The sequence below is a fragment of the Buteo buteo genome, chromosome 7 (genome assembly GCF_964188355.1).
Source record: "Buteo buteo chromosome 7, bButBut1.hap1.1, whole genome shotgun sequence".
NCBI lineage: Eukaryota > Metazoa > Chordata > Aves > Accipitriformes > Accipitridae > Buteo > Buteo buteo.
In genome coordinates this window covers 39,875,892-39,891,346 of record NC_134177.1, presented here as the reverse complement: position 1 = coordinate 39,891,346, position 15,455 = coordinate 39,875,892, and the positions used below count along the sequence as shown (strand labels likewise).

Below are 15,455 nucleotides of genomic sequence, written 5' to 3'. Positions count from 1 at the left end.
AAATCTGGCTCCGGGTGGTCACAGCCCCCCCAGGAGCCACACGCCACCTTCGACGGGATGAGTCAGTGTCTGGAAAGCAGCTCCCACAGACGACATCCAGAAGCATTAAGTTTCGTTAGAGACCGCACCTCTAACGAGACATAGATGTCACGGGCTCTGCTGAACCACAGGGATAGAGGTAACAACACCGGGAGTGTAAGTATGCCTAGTGTTTCTCTAAAAGGAGCAAATTCTGTATCCTGGACCCAAGATCCTGCAGAACCGGTGGCAGGAGAAGACCCCAGTGTCACCTGTCCTGGGGACACCCACGGCCGCTCTGGAGGGGACGCACGCTGCTCCCTGCTCTGCTCTGCCTTGCTCCACACAGAAGCCCCAGCGGAGGAGCGATACAAGACAGAAGGAACCCAAAACGGGAGCAGAGCGGGACCAGAGCAGGACCAGAGCCATTCAGGGCACGAGGGAGAGCAGGGGCTGGGTATCGATCACTGAGCATCAGCATCAGCACCTCTGTCGTTGGGTATGAGCAAAAGAAAAAAAAAAAGATTTTGACAAAAAGCATCAAAATAAAAAGATCTTCAAAGCTGCAAAGCAAGGAAAGGCAAGGCCATGTTAGCTCCTGCTCTCTCCTTCTAACCCTGCATCATCCCTGCAAAGCACGTGGTTCAGGTTGCCCCAGGATTTTCGGCAGAGAAATTACAACCTCCCCGCACTTCTCCCCATTTTCAGACCTTTTAAAGCCAGAAATCTCTTTCTCCCTTTGTTGCTCTGCTTTTACGGTAAAAGTATATTCTAAAAGTCCTTTAATCCAGCAGGTTCCTGTTTTTTTCCATGGCTTTCCCAGTGGCAGGCAGGCAGCCGCCGGGCATCGCCTGTGCGGACAGGCTTCTCCTCCAGCCCGGGTACTGGGGGGGCTGCCATGGATTTAAGGAGTTGAAGGTGGACACGGGGGTGACGGGCACCCGTGTGTCTCCCCGAGGGCCCTGGGCAACGGACCCCACGGCCGCCGGGATGGTGGGTGTCTGTCCCCTTGGCTGGACAAGGGGTGACGGTGTCCCTGCAGTGCCACCGAGCAAAGCTCTGTCGCCCTCGGGCGTGGGGAGGTGTGCGGGGGCACGCTGGGTGTGCAAGGGGCACGGGTGGCACGGCTCTGTCCCCAGCTCCTGGGGGAGGCAGGGGGTGCTCACAGGGGTGCACACGCAGCCCCTCGCCACCTCACACGCACTTCTGCTCCCACGCACAAGCACACAGCCTCCCACGCGTGCTTGCACGCTCATGAACAGTCACACGCGTACAGTACCTCACGCACACGCACTGACACGCGGAAACAGAGTATCACACATCCATAGTGTTGTACCCCCGTGGGATCACGCACGTGCTCACACTCGCACCGAGTATCATTTGCACACGCAGTACCACACTCACACAGTATCACACTTGCACGGTATCACCCCCACCCCGCGTATCACGCTTACACACAGAGTATCTCGCACACGTGGTAGCGCACACTCACAGAGTATCACACACTCAGGGTGATACGCACACGTGCTCACGCTCGCACACAGAGTATCACACTCACTCACAGCATCTCTCGCCCACAGTATCACACTGCACACGTGCAGTAACACACACACACACACGTGCTCACACCGTATCACACTCACGCACACGCAGTATCTCACCCAACCAGCATTAGACATGCACACATCGCACACTCCCGGCACCACACTCACGTACACCCAGTATCACACTCGCCCCCAGTATCACACTCACCACGTGCAGTAACACACACTCACACAGCACCACGCGCACAGTATCCCACGCGCCCAGTATGACACACGCTCACGTGCACGGTCATCACGCTCACCCCCAGCATCACACTCACCCCCAGTATCGCACACCCAGCATCGCACACCCGGAGTATCTCACACCCACACTCACAGCATCACACTCCCACCCGGTATCCCACACTCCCGGTATCCCACGCACCCAGTATGACACACGCTCACACGCACAGCATCACGCTCACACCCGGTATCCCGCTCACTCCCACCCAGTATCCCCCCCCAGTAAGGCTCTCGCACGCACCCAGTCCCACACTCCCACGCCCGCTCCCACCCAGTCCCACCCACGCCCGCTCCCCCCATGCCCCGCCCCTCCTGTCACTCACGCTCTCGCCCCGCCCACTCGGCCGCTGCCGGCCCCGCCCCCCCGCACTACAACCCCCAGGCGGCCGCGCGGGCGCATGCGCGTTGCCTCCTGCCGCCGCGGGCCGGGAAGCGGCAGCCCCGCAGCGATCGCTGCCGCCGGGACTCGGGGTGAGGGGCGCGGCGGGGCCGGGCCGGGCCGGGTCGGGTGGGGGGGGGTCGGGCAGCGCCGGCAGCTCCCTCCGTCTGGCGCGGAGGGCCCGGGCCGTCCGTGAGGGACCTTCCCCCGGGGCCGTCACGGCCCCGAGCGACCGGTACCGACGCGCGGCCGCCCCGGGCCCAGCACTGTCCCTGCCCGGGCCGCTTCACCAGGCCCCGGCCGCTCCTTCGCTCCCCGGAGGGGGTGGAGGGGGAATCGGTGCCGCCCGGACAAACCCTGCGGAGCTCGGGGTGGGCCCGTGAGGGGGGGGGGGGGGTCTTACCCCGGGGTAAGCGGGTGCTTGAAGCCGGGGGGTGCCGTGTCGAAGCCCGCAGGCGTCCGGCTGCCTCGGCTCCGGTGGGTCTGTCGGTGCCGCTGAGAGCTGCCGGGGTCGGCTCGAAACTCTCCGGTGGCCCTGCGACCGCGGCGGAGCGGCCAGGCTGGCCCTGGGTCACCAGCTCCCCTCGGCGGGACTTGGCTTTGCCCTTCCCGGTGATCCGGGCCGGCCGGCCGGCTAAAAGCAGGCGAAGAGCCCTCCTGGTGCTAGCTGAAGCTTTCGGGAAGCTGGGGGAGCCCTCCAGATCTCTTCAGGTTTGCACCCCCACAAGTAAACGGCCTCCCCGCAAATAAATAATTTGCCTCGGTGCCCAGAAGGACCCTGGAGGGAGCGAGTGGGAGGCCGGGTTTGGTGTGATCCTGTGTTCAGGTGTACCTGCCCTCTTCTCCCTGTCTCGGCTGTCCTGTTCATTCATGCCTGAAATAAGCCCTCTGCCTAGCTGATAAGCAAACGCTTTGTTCTGCTTCAGTTGCGGTCTTTATTTTCTTCTCCGAAGGGAACTCTCTTGAAGCGTGTTTTGAATGGAAGGAGTCCAGGTTTGGAGTGATCGGGTTTTATTTCTTCTGCCCTTTTGGTTGTCAGCCCAGCCACCTTGTGCTGCGAGGATCAGCAAAGGCTGGGAGAAGGCAGGACTGTGTCGAGGGCAGATTGATCTGCGTGGTTGGAGTTATTACTGCGATCTCCTCTCTACTGCCTTGCTCTGTTCTTACTCCTGGGTTGCTGCTAGCTGTGTGCTAGTCGGTGCTGGCTGCTCGTGTACAGGAAGATGTGTTTAGATATGAGTTACCTGGCAAGAGCTTTAAACCCTGTTGTATCACTGTGTTCACGGTTCAGGTTGTGCTGGGCCCAGAAGTGCAGATCAGACGATGGGGGGGGGGGGGGGGGTGTGCTGCAGGGGCCCTGGGTGGGTGATTTGGGGTCAGGGTGGCACAGGGCACCTGTAATGCTGCTCCAGTCGTGCACCCTGCACGGGGTCACGGGCTTATTACAGTCCCACTGCCTCACGGTGCTTTATGTGCTCTCCTAATCCCTGTGTAATCTTTTCCCATGGGCTCTTTGTAGACCTTCCAGTCCCATATCTCATGTGGTGTTAGTGGTGCTTAACAAATCCCTCCTGGGCACCCTCTTTTCTGAGCAACCTGCTAAAAAGTCTCTGTTTTACCAATCTGGTGATTTTTTTTTTTTTTTTTTAATGCAGCCCAGCTCAAGGGCTCCTGAGGCCCCTTCTTTTCCAGGTACAAGCCGGCATACCATTTAAACTTTTATCAGCGCTGGCAATTTCAGTTCAGAGACTTAAAAAGGGACTCAGTGTTTTTAGAAATCATCTCAGACCCGTGAATTTTAAGATCCTACATTGAAAGTGAAAGAAAACTCTGCTTTCTGGAAGTAGAGTGGGTTTGAGAATTAAACATGTCTTTCAAATGCTTTAATTCCCACCTGCCCCTCCCCAGCTTTCTCACCACCATTTGCTGGAGCTTGAGGAGCAGGGAGTGAATCTGCTGGGAAACAACCAAAATGCACCCAATTCTTTTCCTGTCCAAGTCCCTGATTAAAGCCATGTGGGCAAACGCTTCAGAGGTTGTGCTGGGGCGTAAAGATCCAAACAAACAAATCCAAATTCAAGATATGAGCCCATGTTACAAATTACCTCTTAAGTGGAGGGCTGTCGGCCGCAATATTTAAGTTTGCACTTCAAGTAGTCAGGATTTTGTTTTCATTCGCAGCAAGGTGGCCCATAGGATTTCTGATTGGAGCCAGGACTGTTTGCTGAATAAACATAGCTTTTAGGGGTTGGTATCACTTTTAGCTTTTCAAGGCACTTTCAAAGCTCGAGGTGAAGTGTTATAGTCCATGGGATTTTAGCAAAAACGTGTAGCTACTCTCTCTCTGGGCTACCAATCTTCCCAGGACAGAGCCAGCATGAAGGAGCTGGTGCAGCTGAACTGTTGCTGCTAGCATCCAAAACGCAATGCTGGTGAAGTGGGATGTGTAACACATCCCAAGCCGCAGCCAGCCATCTGCACGCAGCTCTGCTAGCTGCCTACCCCAAACCCTCTCTGCCTTGGTGTAACACACACAGCAGCCCAAGGGGGTAGGCTGAAAACTGTACGAGCAGCTCTGGTATTGAATTTCTCAGCTTTTAATGTTTGTGTGCTGCTGAATTCATGGAGAGGGGAAAGGAACTGCAACTTCAGGACTTTTCTTTCTCTTGTTTGCCTTAGCTCAGGGACTCGTGTAATTTTGGCTTACTGAAGCTCTCCCGCATTCCTCGCTTCCCAATCCGTGCAAACAGCTGCTGGCTCGAGCGGCGTTCAGCAGTGAGAACTGGCAGGAGGCTGAAATACGCCCCTTGCTCCTCCTTTGGACCAGCAGTCCCAGAGCAGGAAACATTTTTCCATTCTGATGGGGAAGCGAATGTCGGAGCACACGACATTCACGTGCAGCCAGTCTGGGTACCTTTGTGTGTGGTCCAGGATTCAAAGCATCGCTGCCATCCGAAGGAGAGAGCAATAGGCTTTTGTCACCCAGCTGTTCTCGGCCAATGTCCCACTGAGTGCGAGGTGGTACGTGAAGGAGGCGGCTTTTCTGCTGGGATGCCCTCTTTTTTCCATTTCCTGCTGCTGTGTTTCAGAAAGGAAGGAAAATGAATTGCCAACTCCCTCCAAACAGCCTCCTGCTGCTCTCCTGCTCTGCTTGGGGCTGTTGAATGTGCAGATGGATATTTGGTAACAAGAACTTTAGGGGGGAAAAAGGTCTTGGTTCTCTATTTGGGGTTTAGAGCACCTAATGCAGGTGGGTACGACAGAAAACCCTGCAGCCCTGCTTTGGGTCACAGTGGTCCGAGCTGAGCATGGACATGTGCTGGCGATCCCTGAGGAGGAGATGTGTTGGTGTGCAACTTGCCATAAAAAGAACTGGCAGAGGCAGGTGTTGGGTTTGATACCTCAAGTTTTAATTTGCTGTTTTCAGCAGTATAATAACTGTCCTTGGTGCATTAGGGGAGAAAGAATTACATGGAAAAGATCAGTTGGAGAGACCAGGGTCTTCACTTGCTGATCTGGAGCAGTTTGTTACCAACACCAGTTGAGCTGGGGGTGTTCTGTAAAAATCTCAGAGCAGGTCATAAACTAATTTACAGTGAATTCCTGGAGAAAGTGTTGCTTTCCTCTTATAAATGCAGACATGTGGGCGTGTCTGTTCTTCTCTCGCTCTTTTTCTCTTTCTTTTTTAAGCTAGCAAGCCACACAAGCATGATGGATGGGATGCTCCACGGAGCGTGGGATCTTCCCCCATCCAGCAGGGATGTAATTCTCTGCGCAGATGGCATCCTCCAGTGGAAGCCACCCACTGCTACTCTGCCTCTTGGGAGACCTGAACTTTTCCATTTGACAGGAAGGAAGCTCATAGCTCCCTGCTGACTGCTGGGAGTTAAGCGAGCAATCAGTGACATGAGACCTTAGAAGGAAGAAGGTGACTTTATTTTAAAACAAAATTAATTTCACTCATTCACAGTCATACCCACCTGCTCACAAGCACCAACAGGGGCATCTCCAAGTTGTTGTCCAGAGTTTGGACACCAAGACAAGTGTGTCCAGATGGTCTGGACGGTATTCCTTGCAATGACAGAGCAGACAAGGAATGCTAAATATCACCTCTGGTGTCTCTTGGACAGCTTGGCAACCATGTGATGGCTTTGGGTCTGCATTTTTACATCCCTTGGGGGCTAAGAGTGATGGTGATCTTTTGTCTCTGTGAGTCCTTAGGATTTACTCGCTGCCCTTTGTGTCTTTAGCTGGATGTCTTAAGGCTCCTACCCCATTCTCTATGCTTCCCCAAATCATCTCTTAGTGTCTTGAGTCTCTGTTGATGCACATTGTCCCTTGTTTCAAGATGTTCCTTGTTTTCCAACCTGAGAAGCTGCAGCTAGATATACTGCGATCTTGAGGACCTGCTAAATCACTGCCCTCAGCACAGGCTGTTTATTACACCCTGTGTTCCTCGTGGTGCTTTTGTACTCCTCCTTATCCATTCTTCGCTCAGATCATGCTCAACATATGTATTACTGTGATTTACAGACTGTGTGTAAAGGATTGTCTTCTGGCTTTGTGTGCATGTATAACGCTGCACAGAAGGAGTCAAGGAACTGATCCTGGATCAAAACTGAGTGGTCAGAAGCCTGAATGGAGCTGGCATTGTAGCCCTGAAGCTCAGATCAGTGAGAAGATTTTGGGAACTGCTTGTGTAACCAAGTCATTCATGTGCACGAGTGCTTGGGGAGCTCCTGCTCACAAGCTGGCAGCTCACGTTGGGGTGGTCAGAGTGTAACGCTGCCAGGACTGGCACTGCGCACGGGTGGAGAGGGGTGCGGAGTGGCTGCTTGCCTTGGCACGCTCCTGGCTGGTGAGCATCTGAACTCAGGTCAGGGCTTATGGATCAGCCTAACGCAGATCAGCAGCAGGTCTGCAGCGACTCTGGTGGTGTCTGGTGCTGCAAACCTCTATTGGGTTTGTGTGGCAAGGTTTTGGTAGTGGGGGCAGCTACAGGGGAAGCTTCTGTGAGAAGCTGCTAGAAGCTTCCCTTATGTCCAACAGAGCCAATGCCAGCCGGCTCCAAGATGGACCTGCTGCTGGCCAAGGCTAAGCCCATCAGCGATGGTGGTAGCGCCTCTGGGGATAACATATTTAAGAAGGGGAAAAAAGTTGCTGCAGAACAGAAACTGCAGCCGGAGAGAGGAATGAGAACATGTGAGAGAAACAACCCTGCAGACACCAAGGTCAGTGAAGAAGGAAGGGGAGGAGGTGCTCCAGGCACCAGAGCGGAGATTCCCCTGCAGCCCGTGGGGAAGACCATGGTGAGGCAGGCTGTCCCCCTGCAGCCCAGGGAGGACCCCATGCTGGAGCAGGTGGACGCCTGAAGGAGGCTGTGACCCTGTGGGAAGCCCACACTGGAGCAGCCTCCTGGCAGGACCTGTGGCCCCATGGAGAGAGGAGCTCACACTGGAGCAGGTTTGCTGGCAGGACTTGTGGCCCCACAGGGGAGCAGTCTGTGCCTGAAGGACTGCAGCCCGTGGAAGGGACCCGCGCTGGAGCAGTTCGTGAAGAACTGCAGCCCCATGGGAAGGACTCACGTTGGAGAAGTTTGTGGAGGACTGTCTCCAGTGCGAGGGACCCCACACTGGAGCAGGGGAAGAGTGATGAGTCCTCCCCCTGAGGAGGAAGGAGCAGCAGAGACAATGTGTGATGAACTGACCGCAAGCCCCATTCCCCATCCCCCTGTGCTGCTGAGAGGAAGGAGGTAGAGAAAATCGGCAGTGAAGCTGTGCCTGGGAAGAAGGGAGGGGTGGGGGAGGGTGTTTTAAGGTTTGGTTTTATTTCTCATTACCCTACTCTGGTCGATTGCTAATAAATTAAGTTAATTTTCCCCAAGTCGAGTCTGTTTTGCCCGTGACAGTAATTACTGAGTGATCTGTCCCTGTCCTTATCTTGATGCATGAGCCTTTCGTTATATTTTCTCTCCCCTGGCCAGCTGACGGGGGGAGTGATAGAGCAGCTTTGGTGGGCACCTGGCATCCAGCCAGGGTCAACCCACCACTAAACCATAGGGAGCAGAGTCTCACCTAAGAGTTTTTGCTCTAGGTTAGCAAGAAAAGTTGCTAGCATTGGCAGGGAGTGGGTGGTAGTACCTCATTTGCCCTCAGCCGGAGGGCTTTGAGGCCGATCCACTTCTATGTAGTCTAAATGCATAGTGAGCATCTTCTGTGAAAGGCTGAGCTCGTTTCCCTCTCTTAAATGGCTTGTGTGGTATGGATGCAGGGTGGGGTGGATTTGGGGTATCGTTCTCAGCTCCGTGTGCTCTCTTTGTTTCTTGCTGCAGGTCCCCCAAAAGAAAATGGTGTAAGGCCAGCCAGCGCAGCTGCCACTTCCAATCGCGGCGTGCCCAGACCTCAGGGAGGAACATGGCAGCAGCTCAGGGAGCAGGAAGCAGTTCAGCTGGGCCATCCGGTCTCCCCGGTTCTGCCCCAGGGCACAGCAGCAACTCCACAGCAGTGGCGGTGTGGGAATGGCAGGATGAATTTGGCAGGTGGAGGCCCTACCGAGGCAATGTCTGCAGCTACATTGAACAGGTTTTTCAGGCCTCTCAGCAGAAGGGCCGGCGTTCGGGGTCGGGGCTTGTCAGCAGCATCCCTTTGGGACATGCGGATCCTGTCTTGGCCCCCTACGTCATCGACATCCCAAGCTTGACGCAGTTCCGGCAGGATACAGGTAAGGGAGCTTCCCTGCCCGTGCTGGGGTTTTGATGAGGCTGCTTGTATGCTTGGAGATAAGTGGGGCCTCGTTCTGTGTAAGAGAGCCCTACAAAGCTCTGCTGTCTGCTGCCACTGCTGGGCAGTTCTTTGAGGGGTGGCATGTCTGCTTCTCTCCTGATGCTATCTACCACCCGGCATATTAGCACGTGAGAAAATCAATGTTGGCTGGTGTGAATCTGCAGGGCTGGGTGCAGGCAGGTGGCAGTGATGTCTTAAGGAGCCTCATCACGGGACCTCTGGAGCTCAGAGCTTGTGAGCCAGAGCCCTCAGAGCTGGAAACTTTCTTCCTGCCCCCACCCACATCCATTCAAGACCACTCACATAAAAAGGCCTTTTTACAATTCAGACCCCCCCGTTTGAATCCCTTGTTCCCTCTGCAACTGGAGTGCCAGCTGCTTTACCTTGGCATGCCGCCCTGTGCAAGCTGCTTTGCGAGAGCCTGCAGCCCCCGCAGAACGCTGTAATGCTGCAGCAGAATATTCCCTGCACTTGTGCTGTACGAGGCTGGCTTGCTTCCTCCCAGGGAGGAAGGGTGGGCTGGGCTTAATAGCAGGATTGAGACCTAATTTTCATTCTCATCTTGTCTCTTGGGGTCACTGAGGCTAGCAGCTCAGAATTTGCTGAGATGACTCCTACCCTCTTTTGCTCCAGATGTGCTGAGCAGCTGTAGCTTAGAAAGGGGGCAGGGGTGGAATGCGTGCTCTTCATCTCTGGAAAATCCAGGGATATCCCAAATTACACACCCTGAATGAATGGCTGCTTTGAAAAATTCTCCATGCATCAGTTTCCCCTTTGCCAACATCTCTCCCGTCCCCTCAGGACACAGTCAAGCATCCCTCCAAGCTTTAGAGATGGGCAGTGCGCTGGTTTATTGCCAATTTAAGCAATAAGTGAACAATATCTTGAATCAACTGCACGATCAGGCAATCCCTACAGGAAAGGGAAGTGGTTGAAGCAAATGCAAGTGGTCATCACAGCTGCATCCGTGTTTTTATTCTGACTTGGTGACCTTAGGATTAGTTTTTCTAGCAGCGTCCTGGGTGAGGAGCTTGCTTAGCTGGATGCCTTGGCAGGTCTGCTCAGCATGGCCCGTTTGAGCACCTGGAAGCCCTGCTGAGGCTGTGGCTTAGAGCAATGCAGCATGGACCACCAGAGCTGTCATCAGCAGCTGTTTCTTGTTTTCTTCATGCCTAACTTGTGAAGCAACCTTCCAGCCTTTTGCCCTTTCAGCCAGTGCTCCAACACATGGGCAGCAGTCCCAGGCTGTCCCTTGTCAGGAAATGGCCCAGTTTGGTGAGGGTGAGCAGAGTGCCTGTGGGAGGGTGAAAGATGTGTCCCAGTGTGAATGGGACATCCTTCTCCACAAGTGGAGCTGTCTCTCCACAAAGGTCTTGTATCTCTTTAGGCCCTTGTGAAAGATGTCAAAACACCTGGCGAATATTGTCCGTTGCAGGATGGTTTGGTATTGGTCATCTTTTGGGGGCAGCCCAATACAATTTTGGAAATGAGGTTGACTGGCGTGATCTCATCTTTCCTTGGACAAGATCTGTGGTTGAGTCGTCAATAACAAAAAGGCTGATTCCACTTCATGTCTCTCCTGCAGCATTTCCCACTGATTTGGAGGGATGCTGATCAGAGTGGCCAGATCTGTGAGCCTCCCTCCACAAGTACCTGTGTGCTCTGCAGCGTGACTGTTGGAAATGCTCTCATATCCCCTTTCAATGGCTCAGTTCTAAGCAAAGCTTTTTCTCTCTGCAGGGCTCTGCCTTAAACTTGAACCTTTCTGAGTGAGCAGCCAGCTGACCTTTGTCATGTGCTGGAGAAAAGAATCTCTGCAGGAAACATCCCCATGAAAAATCTTTAAACAGAGCAAAAAATAGGCTGTTGTATTCTGCTCATTAGCTATCAGACAGACAAATAGGCTCTTCAAAGGAAGCCAGGGAGAATAACAGGAAGCCAGTGTTAACGGGACCAGCATCCCCACCAACGGGGAATGACAGCTGTGCAGGGGGATCTTATGGGCAGGATTAGCTGCAGGCTTCAGCTGCTGGTTGAGGCACATTAGCTGGGAGTGAATGCAAGGGAGCAGCAGGAGTTGTGCTCTCACCACAGCTGTTTGCCCACCCTGGAGAGGAATGCCAGTTTCCCTGCCAGCCTGGGGGAAGGGGGACGTTTTCCAAGTGCACAGCTTTGGTCTTGCTATTGAATACTAAAAGCTCTTCTCCCCGCTGCTGTTTAGGGCCATTAAAAACACAGGTAGCTTGCAAACTCCTCAAGTCCTCTCTGTCCTGCTTTTAGCTTCTGACCTGTCAATGGAGTAGAGGCAGGCTTGCTTAATCTCCTCTGAGAAGTGTCCCGCTGGGCTTTTTGACACCTTGCTTTACCTGTGGTAGTCCCTTTTCTCCTGGGAGCAGGTTCCCTGCACTCATCTCTAAATGTAGTTCATTTCTCACCATCTCACTTCCAGCCCAGTGTCATCCCCAGTCCTCCTTCTGCTCAGGGGGTCACCCCTGACGTTGCCTACTTGTTGAGGCCATAGGTTTGTGTTTCTAAAACATGGCAGGACTTGCTTTGTGGATAGGAGCGGTCATTGCTACAGTTTGCTTTTGGCTCTTGCATCTGCTCTCCCATTGATTCCTGGCTGGGGAAGGTCGCCTTGGTTCTGCTGACACCTTCTGCCCTGACTTCTGCCAGGGGAAGGCCTTGTCCCACAGGAATCCTTGGGCTTCATGGTTGAGCCATTGGGGTTCAACCCCAGCTCTTACAGGGGAGGTTGCTGTGTTTCACTGGCTGCTAGTAGCTTTTTAGGTGTGCTGATGAGGTGTTGTCTGTTGGATGGTGTCACTGGAAAGTCCTGCTCTGCAATAAGCAGGATGCTTGACGCTGCTCTGGCCACTGAAGCAGCAGGTTGGGGGTAAGTGTTGGACCTTTCCTGGCTGCTCACCCCCTGCATGGGCTGAGGCAAGCCATTCCAGTCCCCAATGACTTCAGCTCCCCAGCAGAAACGGGAGTCCTGCCGTTCCTTGGTCTGGCACATTCTGCCTTTGAGAGAGCCTCAGCCTTTATGTCGGCTCTGGAGCTCAGATCTGTCTTTCCTGATACTGCACCCCAGCACAGGGTCTCGTTATGGTCTGACCATAGCGCTGTGCAGAAAGCACCAGCACAATTTACAAAGCAGCCTGGGAGTGTGATAGGAGCAGAAGTGTGACTTTTGTGCTGTCGAGCAGAAGTTTTAGCAGCAAGCAGGCAGTTAATGCCCTTATGGTTTGAGTCAAGTCCTAACAGTTTCTGGAGTACCCCAAGAGCATGGGGTAGAAATAGCAGCAGTGTGAGGCAGAGGTACTCGAGCCAGCAGTCAGCTGGCCTGAAGACAGGTAGCAATTGGGTTTTGTCAGCGTGGAGTCCCACGTGGGCTGTCCTCCCTCTTCCTTGGGATGTGCTTGTTGGGTGTAAAGCTTGCTTGGATTGCCTGCCCCCCATGGAGCCACCAGCAACATCCTGGGGCAGTTATCCGCAGGCTATAGATGTGGATACTGTTTTTACCTGTGGTCCTGGAACTTAGGGTCATAACACATGACCCCTTAGGAGGCTTTATTTTATTTTTTTTTTCCTCTCGGTGCCGTTCTTCTCTGAACTTCTCCTGCATCGTAATGACTTGCTGCACTCCTGTTCACCCCCACCTGCCTGCATCCCCAGACTTGCTTACCCCGCGGCGTTTCCTGCTCCTCATTCTCAGTGCAAAGTGCCGCTGAGGATTTTCCCAGCAGCAGCAGTTTTGACCCTGCTGCAGGAACCTGTTTTTGCAGAGGTTGCAGAGCTTCTGGCCTGTTGGGTGGCTTGCTTCCCTCTCGTTAGGCTTTTTTTTTTTTTTTTTTTTTAAAGAAAAGAATAAAGTAACCAGGAGTGAAGTCACCCTGGAGAGCCAGGCTTCCAGGGGGTTTCGAGCTCCTGCTGTTGCTGTTGAGCGGCCTTGCAAGAGTAGTGTGTTGGCTTTCATTTCTCTTCCTTTGTCTGAACAGCTGCTCTCTCCAGTTTCCAAGTTACTTCGTTGTCTTCTCTCTAGTCTTGCTATATCTCCCAGCAGTCAGGAGCCTGGAGAAGGTGGCCCTGTCTGTCCCCTCTCCAAAGTCCTTGTCCTTGCCCTTGTGGGACTTCACCCGCTCCCCCAAGAACAAAATTGCCCAGACTCTTGCATAGCGAAGTAGGAAAGTAGGCGTTTAGCCCCTTAAGCGCTCCTGCAAAGCACTTCCTGATGGTGTCCTGTCTCTATAGTTACTCTGTTGTCAAGGCTGTGGGAGTTGGTTTTTTTTAACCAGATCTATGCCTCAGCCTAATTTTTTTACGTGTTTTTTTTTTTTTTTTTTTTTAAAGTCAGGGCAGCATATGTGATTGCTGTGCCTTTGTGCTTGGGTGTGTCTGTCTCTGCATCCTCTCTCCTTCCCTCCTTTCCCACCCTTCCTCCCAGCAGCTTTTGAACCTGTTGCCAGCCTGCAATCAGATTTGGCAGAGGGACAGGGATCTTGGGGGTATTGCGTTTCTCTAAGCTTCATGAGCAAACCCAGCCCTGTTGGGAAGAGAAAGTCTGTTAGTGCCCCTGTTGACGGAGAGGTGGGGAAGACCACCCTGATGTAGACACCACAGATCTGTGCAGAAACAAATCCCTGAGACGACGTCCCCCCCTTAATTCTCTGCTCACAAAATTATTTGATTTATTTTCCTCCTCTCCCCACACAGGGACGATGCGGGCCGTCCGAAGGCACCTCTTCCCTGGGGACTCTGCTGCAGGGCAGGGCATCGTCTGGGAGTGGCAGAACGATGAAGGCGGGTGGTCCCCCTATGAGATGAATGTCTGCGTGTTCCTGGAGCAAGCCCGTGCCACGAACCACCAGCGAGTAGATCTTGGACCCTTGGGCTACAACTATGAAGTTGACTTTGTGGCTCAAGTCCAGACCAACAAGACCACGAGGTTCCGTCGCAGTGTTCAGAGGCGCTTGGACGCCCCGTACCCAGTGACAGCCTCCTCGGCACCCCTTCACACAGGGGTGGCTTGTTCTTGCCAGCAGTGCTGGCTAAACAGTGGGACTGGTCCCATTACTACACGCTACCGCCACTCCATGATAAACTTTCCCAACAATTCTGCTACTCATCAGGTTTCTGGTAGGACAGCGTCAGTAAGTTCTTCCAGCGTCGGCTTCGTGCCCTATAACAAACCAACTTTGTCTGGAGCAAGGTCAACACCGAGACTCAATGCACAGAGCACCTGGGCTTTGCCTCAAACTGGGGGCCCCAGCACAGGACTGTCTGCATCTAACGGAGTCAGGTACAGACCCTAATTCACCTTTAAATACTGTGCATGTGTCCAAGACACCTGCTGTGCTCAGGTCTTCGTTATCTAGGAGCCTCTCTGTCCCAGAGGACTTTACAAAGGTCTCCCTAGGAGGAGAGAGAGGTTTGTGCCTTTGTGTCCAGTACAGTGGATGAAAAGGCTTCTCCTCTGCTTTCCCCTACCTTTTTCCCACTTGAAATATAGTTTCTGTCTACTAGTCTGCCTGAACCACTGGAGAAAGTGGTCAGGTTGAGATTCTGCAGGTTTAAGAAAATTAATAGCGATTGGTGGTATTTCAGGTTACACTTAAAAACAACTGTGAGGGGGACTGAGCGAATGAAAAGGGGAGTTGTGAACACCCTTATTTAATTCAAAATATACAGTAAACATAGAGTGGAAAACTGCTCTGTGTTCAAAGCTCTTCCCCTTCAGGGAAAGACGACAGGACTCTGTGTGTCTGAGACCTCATGAATTCTCTTGACAAAATCAGGAAGTCCATGTTGGACATTTTTAAGGTGAACAAGCAGAAAAAACCTAACCCCTAAGACACAGATTTGATCAAGGATTTTTTAAATCCATTGTGAAGATGTTTAGAAAACCAAATCAGTAATTTATTCTCCCCTTCCTTTGATACCTTGAACCATACTGATCCTTCTCTATCTGAAATCAATGCAGTGACACTAGCAATTTGAGTGGTGTCCAGGCTACTCGTCAGGCTAAATGCTCATGCAGAGCAGGGATGCCACTGGATAATTGTGCAAGAGGTTCATTTTGCATGTGTTGAGGTGCTGTGGAACTTTGCCATTGCAACGTTAGAGGACTGGAAGCGCAAGCAGGACTGTAAGTGATTTAAAATCCAGCTAAGCCTTGCCTTGTGAGGGTTTTGCCATGTCGTTTCCCTTCATCTTTCTTCAGTGACCCCCTCCTGGCTGGGTGCTCAGGGTGGGCTCTGGCTCTCTGGAGGGAGCTAGTTACTTTGAAGGAAGGACTGGCAGTTGTTGCGGTGCTAGTTGAAGTCTAGTTTTCCTCAGTTTGTTGAGCTGTCACCCATCAAACACTCCAGCTTGTATGGCTGGGTCATCCATGCTGGCTCCTGATCCATTTTCACCATGGCTTTTCTCTGACAGGGCTGAAACTGGTGT

The 15,455-nt window shown here is 53.1% G+C and overlaps 1 protein-coding gene across 5 annotated transcripts in view; it reads left to right on the top strand.

Annotated features, from left to right (window-relative positions):
• The first annotated feature begins 2,256 nt into the window (after window positions 1-2,256).
• DTX2 (deltex E3 ubiquitin ligase 2) overlaps window positions 2,257-15,455 on the top strand; it is a 41,709-nt gene continuing 28,510 nt past the window's right edge. For 2 of the 5 annotated variants that reach the window (XM_075032533.1, XM_075032532.1), the window contains exons 1-3: window positions 6,759-7,975; window positions 8,555-8,943; window positions 13,722-14,307. In XM_075032533.1, the coding sequence (XP_074888634.1) occupies window positions 7,659-7,975; window positions 8,555-8,943; window positions 13,722-14,307 (1,292 nt within the window). In that variant the 5' untranslated portion in view covers window positions 6,759-7,658. Of the gene's footprint in view, window positions 2,316-6,758; window positions 7,976-8,554; window positions 8,944-13,721; window positions 14,308-15,455 lie in introns of those variants that run through there. The other 3 variants (XM_075032536.1, XM_075032534.1, XM_075032535.1) reach the window with 3 other exon arrangements.